This window comes from Charadrius vociferus, unplaced genomic scaffold, assembly GCF_000708025.1.
Source record: "Charadrius vociferus isolate BGI_N301 unplaced genomic scaffold, ASM70802v2 scaffold309, whole genome shotgun sequence".
NCBI lineage: Eukaryota > Metazoa > Chordata > Aves > Charadriiformes > Charadriidae > Charadrius > Charadrius vociferus.
Window position 1 is genome coordinate 1,513,746 of NW_009661370.1, and position 8,771 is coordinate 1,522,516.

Sequence of the window (8,771 nt, forward strand, 5' to 3'; positions counted from 1 at the left end):
TTTTGCTATACTAGCTCTTGCTGAGTGCTAAAATGAAAAAAAAAAAATAGTAGATGAATCACTTCATTAAGTATGTGAGAACTAAAAAAACCCCACACCACTGAATGTACAAAGTCATCTGATCCACTTACAACACTTGAGTTCTTGTAGACAGAAGGCTTCTGATGTCTGAGCCACAGGCGCCTCAGGACAAGACTTGCATCAGGGCAATAAGTGACCAAGAAGCACAAGGCAAAAATTATGATAGTTCAAAATAATCTACTTGCAATGCTATTCTTTCCAAACTGAATTAACGGCAATTATTTAACAATGACCACAGCCCAGATTTATAAAGGTATTTAGCATCCCCTAGAAAAAACTGTGCATGTGTGTGGAGGGGGGGGGAACGGACACTTGTGTAGTTTTAAAAGTGTGAATGATATTCTTTTCCTTCTTCAATGTGTATTAAGGCAGAGGAGAGCAAACAAAAGCTCTGGTAGGAAGAGAATGATACCAAAACTAAAAGTTATGTAAACCAATGTATTGCTTTAAGCAATCTCTGATGAAAGGGAAATTGCCAGTAAAAAAGCTCAGAGGTGTGACAAATATGTAAAGTCTTTCACAAAACCTGAACCTAATAGACCAGGCAGTTTTGAGATGATAAAACATAAACAGAAATCTATGTAATTACTTCTTGGCTGGTGTTGAACCAAGATATTGAACTGTTGAATTGATCCAACTTGGCAATTTGGTATTCTTATGCCCTTTTGTTTCTATTCCAGTTATTTTAAATCTAAATTTTAAAGGTGGAAGGGAGTACCTGCCTGGAAGTTCAGGAAACGTATTTATGAAATATGGATGCTTATATATCTAAACCAGAAATGGAGAAGTAACAGATTAAAACTGTTGCACAAGCTTCCAAAATGGCTAGCAAGTGGCAGTGTTTAAATCAATCATTAAATATATAGGATGAAATGTAGGAATGCTTTACTGTATCCTTTTTCCTTAGTAGCATTTGAATAGTGCTGCTTTTCTTGTTTGTTTTGTCTTGTTTCATGCCAGATGTTCTTATCAAGGGAAACAATGGTCGTGTGTTTTAATATTGATGAGTTGATTCTCCTGGGAATAATAGTATATCTACCTTCTCAGAATAGAAATTGTAGGAGGTTTTTTATAGTGTAATTACTATAATGCATTGAATTTTAAGTGCAACTCTTTAAAACTGTGGAAAGAACTTTTTGTTTATTATCTTTTATTTACTTTCAGAGTGACTCTCCTTTTAAAACTATGTATCATGTTTTGGTGGCCTTTAAAAAGTAAACATGTAAATCACCAGAGGTACTGCGTAGTCTGTCAAAGCAGCATATGCTAAAGCACCCTATAAACTATTAAATAATCATAATATTTCTCTTTCCAAGGTTAGTAGTTTATTCATTTAAACAATTGCAGAACAATTGCAGAGTAATTAAAGTACATTGCTTTAACTTTTTTCTTTTTTTTTCTTTTTCCCTCGAGGAACTTGAACATTGAAGTCCTGAAATTATAAATGATTTGGTGACGAGCTGAGCTTGCAATGCAGGCAATAAAAACCGTGGAAAAAGAAGTGACTTTTATAAAGGAAATACTTTTCACGGAATCCTTCCTAAAGAAACAAGAGTGCAGCAGAAGCCCGGAGAGCAGGCGGCTCCGTGAGCAGCAGCCATTGGAAGGAGCTGTCTGCAGCTCTCAGTGCTGTACTGAGCATGTCCCAGCGGAGCCCAGTGCAAGCAGCACATTATGCAAAAAGGCAGCTCTAGCAGATGGGAGAGAGGCACAGCAAGCATTTGCTTCACTTGCATCACCACCGCTTGAAAACAAATCTGCATCGCTAGAGGGGATCTCGCCGGCAGGCCAAAGGAATGAAATCTGGGAGCATGGCTTGATTGCTGAAGGTGTTGCACTCCGAAAAATCATGGGGAATCAAGATGGGAAGCTAAAGAAAAATGCAGCTGATGTGCATGAAGGAGAGGATGCCTCTGGGCCCAAGGATACAGACGGCACAAAGAAGGTATCGGGAAGCAGAAGGGGACTGGGGAAGCATGCAAAAGGAAGTGAATCTGGTAAGAAGAAGGGTAAGTCGGACTCGAAGGCCTCTGTGTTTTCAAATCTGAGGATCAGAAAAAATCTGTCCAAGGCTAAAGATGGGAATAGTAGTTCACGGGAGGATGTTTTGGAAAGCCAGGCCTTGCCGGCTGGAGAGCTGGACAGTACTCATTCAATTGTAACCAAAACTCCCGATATAAGCATCTCTGCCGATGAAGGGGGTCTCTCAGACACAGATGTTGAACATTTTGAAATCAGAAATGAAACTGTCCCAGCTGCTGTGGAGGCACAGGATGGACAAAGGACCAGCTCTGGCTCTGATACGGATATATACAGTTTCCATTCAGCTACAGAACAAGAGGATTTGCTTTCTGATATCCAGCAAGCTATTAGACTGCAGCAGCAGCAGCAGGGGGTAATTAACATTGGAACTGAGGACCTTGTCACCAAAACAATGGGCCGACACATGGCTAATTCGCAAGCAGCCCCCTTAGATCTTGAACGGTTTCTTTCAGTAACTACCACTGACAAAGAGAGGAGCCCAGACACTGAGGGGGCTTTTCCAGCAATATCTGAAATTGCAGAAAAGATTCCCATCTCCTGTGCGACTGAACGTGAACCGAAAGAAGCAGTAAATGGCACAGGCTCTCCTGGTAACGGCTTATCTGAAACACAAGAACGTAAGCTATTGATTGAGGAACAGGAACAGCTCATTGCTGGAGTGGATGCTGTAGCTAGTGAACTAGAAGATGATTTAAATAGAGCTGTGGTAGAAAACGGGTCTCACGCATGCAGCTCCACACCACCTTTTCCAACCTCAGTGGCAGATGCTGAGACTAAAATTGCCGAAGTGCAGGCTGATGATTTGCAGGGCTCAGTAACAGAGGATGGTATTTCAGATGCAGGCCGTGATCGTGCTGCTGAGACTCAAGAAGGGAAATGCACTCTGTCAGCCAGTCAAGAGGACCTGCATAATGGTTTATCCACAGAAATGAAAAATGGCATTTTGCCCTCCGATGGGACAGCAGGAAGTCCGATGCTTGGTTCCCGATGCTTTAAGCCCTATCTAATTAATCCTTGTTACATCAAAACCACAACCAGGCAACTGAGTTCTCCCAACCATTCACCATCTCCCTCCCCATCCCAGAGCCCACTTTTTACAAGGAGGCAGGAGTCTTTCCACAAAAAAGAAAAAGTCTCAATCAAGAAGCAGAGGTCTGCTAGTTTGGCAGGTTTATTTAGTCGTTCAGCAGACTGGACAGAAGAGGTATCTAATCACAAATGCGAGATAACACAGAAGGTGGGCTCTGCGGGCTACTTGGAGCACAAGGGGTTTAGAGAGAAATTTCAAACGGAAAGAGTGCCTTCGACTCATTCAAGGAAGTCCTCAGGGGTGCAGGCTTCTACAGAAACATTTCCCAATGTCTTTTCAGGTGAGTGACATGTGTTAAAGTTTTTTCCAGTCAGTCTTTGAAAATATATTTAAAATACTTGAATTCAGTCCTTTTCATGTACTATTGTCTTTACTTGTGCTGGCAGTTTTAAAATCGAAGGCCTGATCTTACAAACACAGTCACATTTCATTAATGAGTATAGCCTCTCTATTCAGCGTCAGCCTGGCAGTACTGCCAGTAAAGGAAGTGCATAACTCTTTGAAGTTTTTCTTTCTGCTTTTCTCCTTTGTCTAAATCCTGTAGGAAAAGGCTGGATGCCTGAAATTATAATTTTTGAAAAATGCTAAGAACTGCACTGTTGTAGGCAGACCAGCTCTCCGCATCTGAAAGATCTATTTATGCAAAGCTTTCTATAACTGTGATCTTCTTTGGGGTTTTCTTGTACTAGGTGCTGTTCTTAGGTACTGTAAATATTTGAGAGCTGCACCTGGTGTTAGACTGAGGCAGTGATGAGGATTTGCTTAGTACAAAAAGAAAAAAGCCATGCAAGCACAGATGGACAGCACTACAGAAAGGAACCAGTTTCCCCTTCAGAAGGGGGAAAGAGGAGAAGAAAATGTTAATGACTTGAAAAGGCAGCATAAAATGGAGAAGAGAAAGGAAACTGTGGGTAGTACAATTTGGTAGCTCTGGCAGGCTGCTGCTCAGGCTGCATAAGGTGACTCATTCAGGAAAGCATTCTTTTACCTTGCCTGTTAGGCAGCTTGCATCTTCTAATAAAGGCATAGGAATAGAGAGTTTACAAATGAAACTGTGTGAATAGATGGTTGTATTTTCCTGCATGTTGAGGTTTTTCCCCCTTTCTCTTTCCCCTATCTGACTTTTCTGTATAAAGCTAATCTATTCATAAATAAAGAAGGCCTCTGCCACCTAGGAGGTATGTATACACAGGAAACTCAGCAACATACTCCATTTATTTTTCACTTAAGAAAACTGTAGAACTAAGAGATTACAGAAAACGTGCCCTACAAGCATCCATTACAAGATTAAGACTGTTGAATCTATAATCAGGTTTGTTTTGAATGGAAGTCTGTTCTAGATGCTTGAGCACAGTAACCACATATGTACTGGAACTATTTGCAAAAAATGCAGTGAGAATTTTTTTTTTTCCTTCTGTGAAAACTAAACAGATAGTATGATTTATGAAGGCAGCAATGACATAATTTAAAAACCACATCTAAGAAAACAGTTAAGCCATCAACAACTGTTTTGCATAAAAAGACTATCTTGTTTTATACTGTAGAGTTAAAAAATTATATAACTTGTAATCATTTGCATTCATAGTTGCTTTCTTTGTGCATATTCTGCTGTGCTTGACATCATAGTAGTACTGGTGGATGAACCTGTCTGGAAACAGAAGTTAAAATTAGTGCCTTTTTGCACAGCAGCTAATTCCAGGAGTTTGAAATACTAAGGTAAAGCATTAACATTATTTTCCTGTTTCAGATCACGAGTATACTTTCATTCTTGAGTAGTCTTGAACAGAAATCCCCAGTTTCAGTCTTGAAAATTAGCATTCAAGTTTTTAACACAAAAAAGCCAGCCTCCTGTGAAGTGACCTGAATCTTTTTTTTTTTTTTTGTTTTAAATCCCTTCCACCTGTTTTATTAGCTTTAGTTTCAGACATCCCTATGTAAATTTTTACAACTTGAGGTGATCACTGCTTTCAGATTTATAGCATATAAAAAGCACACTTTTTTTTCTGTCAGCATTTGACAGCTTATAAACAACTCAGAGAGCAAAGCTTTAAATTGCATCATCAGTAATTAGACTTTCTTCTTTATGGTGCCAATAAATTTTATTTAGCAAAATTCAGGAACGTGGAATTACTTTTTAGAGACCTGTTTTTCAGGAAACAGACTGCTTCACATTTACTCATAAGGTTTTGATTGACTTATTAATAATTTTTGGTTTATTCTGTTTTCCCACCAATACTTTAGACTGTTGTTGTGAAGGCACCAATGACCAATGCAACAGTAGTTCTGTCTCTTATGGAAATTAGTGACCCTTATTTGCATGTACATACCAGCTGTCTTTATAGGCAGAGGACAATTATACCTTTCAGTTCATGCAGAAAAGCTTGAAATGAGGGAACTGGAAATGACGCGATAACACTTCATCTCCTTTTGATCATTCTTCTTATTTTGAAAAGTATCTTTACAAACTGAAAATTATCAAGAATATAAAAAAAACTAGTGTACTTGAAAAAGGGAAATTAAACTTAACATTATTCCAACAGATTGGCTGTCATTGCTGTAAGAGCAGAAAAGTCTCTTTATTTAAACCAGACTTCACAACAACAAACACAGAAATAACTTCCTTGTAATTTGAATACTGCTTTTGAAAAATGTTATTTTAACTGCATGCATGAGATGCGTCATTCAGGCATTACCATCAGTCTTTTAGATACCATTCTTTATAGTGCTTCATTTCTATCTTTAAAAAAAAAAAAATCAGCTTCTTGCCTAGAGCGTTAAATCCCATCTTGCTGTGCAGTGACTGCAGTGTTGCTCTGCATTTCTAACTAGAATCAAGTAAAATATTCCACAACGCTTTAGTCATTGATTTTAATGACAGGTTCTATGTAGATGACTGGCCTACTTTTACACTATATTGTGGTTTGGCTGTGTGCCACTTGGTTTTCACAGGGATCCATATGAATTCTTCTAAGGCTGTTTTAATGTGAAATGTAGATGGAAGCCAACAACTGGAATGGTGTGACTTCGCATATTTTAATTTTGCTTCATATTAAAAATAAGTAAAATGTGGTATTTCAAATATGATGTATTGGCAAAGCATGCGGTGTGGACAAATATATGGGCATCTTGTAATTCAGGCATCGGATCTATTTCTTTTACGATGAGGACAGCTGTATTTGAAATTGCAGTGACAGTAATTACAAGTTCTAGATTACCTGATGCACAGTGGAGCCATGGCTTTTATGTCGTGCTCCCAGGAGGACAAGAGCTGAACGTGAATGAATAGGGTTGGCGCTCTCACTTCAGTGTGTGGCAATGAATGATTTGCGCTAACATTAAGAGACTATCTTGGTGGGAAAATGAAATTGATGTTTCCAAACATTAACATAACTGAAACAGAAGAGCTAATAGATTAATTTAATGAAAAGGAGTTTATCCTCGCATTAATTTGAGGTGCAGTGATTGCAGAGGAGCTAGTAAGGGTGTCTGTTACATAAACTGAATATGAGTCCCGTCAGCTGCCCCAGATGGTAATTAAACTCAACCCAGACAAACCCATGCCCTTTCTAATCTCTGTTGGCTGGCTGTAACACATGTGCTGCATGAATCTCTTTCAAACAAATTATTTATCTTTAAATTTCTCATCCAAGGTTTATACTTGTCCTGTTATAGCTGTAAACATGAGACAAACAAACAAGAAGTCCTGGTTACCATAAAACAAAACCTGAAGTCAGTCCCATGCTTGTGCGCTTACGGCCGCTTTCTGATTTACAGAGTGCCGGCCTGCTTCCCACAAAGGCCACTTTATCTCACTGTGTTAATGTCATCTGCACCCACTTGCAGTTCCAGTGCAATGTCTGCAGGCATATACAAAGGTCTTACTATAGATAAGTGTGTGAAAACTTGAAAAAACAGGGTGAAAGTTTGTTTCTGAGACATAAAAAGTATCTAAAAAAAATCTACTTTCAAGTTGTTTTTTTTTTTATTCTGATTCATGTGATGATGTACACAATATGGATTTGTATCTATTGGCGTCCTGAGGAGACTATTCATTATGCAGCTGTTATTTAAGACTACTCATGGTTTATTGTTTCACTGATGATTTTTATTAGCAGTAACACAAATGTTTCTTTTATCAGCTGGTGGGGTGGTGCAGCCTCCTCTAACTAAGGGAGGTGCCCAGCAGCAACCCTTCATGTGATATGGGATCACGCACTACACTGAGCATTACTAGTAAACATCTGAAGGGAAAGATTGTCTTCTTTTTGCCTAGTAGACCCAAACCTGGGGGAAGGGGGCGAAGTGCTGCAACACTGCCCTCCAACTACAGTAAAATGTGTTTGAAAATGAGCTGCAATATGTTATTGAAAGACCGCTGACTGCTGATAAGTTGCTTTCACGTTACTGTGCCAGTACTGCAATATGGGAATCTCGAGCAACATGAATAATGTCACTGGAATGCGGTGCTGCCACAGGCTTGTTTTGATGGGGTCTCATGATTAATGCATCGATCTTTATCTAGAACGTCATTTGGAGTAACAGGTTTTGGTCATGGAGTTGAGTGGCTGTATCTCTTCTTCCTGAGCCGCTACCCTGTTCTGAGGTCTGACTGGCAGCCTAACTTGTGTCTGGCATAGAAATGTGTTGTCTTGGTTGCCTGCTGGTCTCTTTTGGGGTGCAAAGGAGGAAAGGAAAAATGACAGTTTATAGCTGGAGGTTCATGCATCTCTGCTTGGATCTGAGATGTAGTACCAGTATAATATCCATCACACATGGGATATGGCTAGAACTGGTCATTAAAGGACATTGTGTGCATCAGTGATTTAATTTCTGTGAAGAAAAAAAAAAAAAGCAGTGGATTATTCCAGTGGGAATAGTTATAGGGAACTTAAATTTGAATATATTTCTTGGATGTAATTGTGCTTTGTTATTTTTTTTAAACATTTATACATTATTTAATTGCTTGGGAGGGCTGGTTTGTCCGTTGGTGTTTTGCTTTTTTTTTTTTTAAACTGTGCATAGGCGTCTTCTTTGCAGAAAAAACTTTATTCCTTGAAGCAGGCCTCACCTTTTTCTCCATGCTGTGGTGTCTAAAGAAAAATAAACTTGGAATTGAAAAGCATCTCTAGGAGTATTTTAGGCTGCCTGTATGTGAGGGATCAAGTTCTAATGTGAATCATGGTGATAGAAAATGAAAAAATACTAGTTAGCCAAGGCATTTTCTTTGTACTGTAGTTTAACCAAGCTCAGGATAGAGCCAAGTGTATTCCTTATAAACTGCTCCTGCCAAAATTTGAACTTACATAAGGAGTAGTGGTGATGAAGTGTATGTGTGTAGCTGTTTCTGTAACTGTGGCTTTGATTATTTTTAGGTACATTTAAAAGCATCATTCTGTAGCAGCTAGGTGGCATAAAACAGTTTTTGGAAACTTACTTTTATGCATACATTTTATCTTTTGTGGGGATGAGGTGAGTTAATACAAGAGGAACAGGGCAGAAGCAGTGAGAAGCTGTGAAAGGAAGGTGATGGAAGGATTTGAGGACTTTACATTGTATC

At 39.0% G+C, this 8,771-nt stretch overlaps 1 protein-coding gene across 1 annotated transcript in view; it reads left to right on the forward strand.

Moving 5' to 3' along the window:
• The first annotated feature begins 1,500 nt into the window (after positions 1–1,500).
• The window catches only part of FMN2 (formin 2), a 162,720-nt gene continuing 155,449 nt past the window's right edge, over positions 1,501–8,771 (forward strand). The window contains exon 1 of the mRNA XM_009893653.1: positions 1,501–3,494. Coding sequence (XP_009891955.1) covers positions 1,553–3,494 — 1,942 coding nt within the window. The 5' untranslated portion in view covers positions 1,501–1,552. The remainder of the gene's footprint in view (positions 3,495–8,771) is intronic.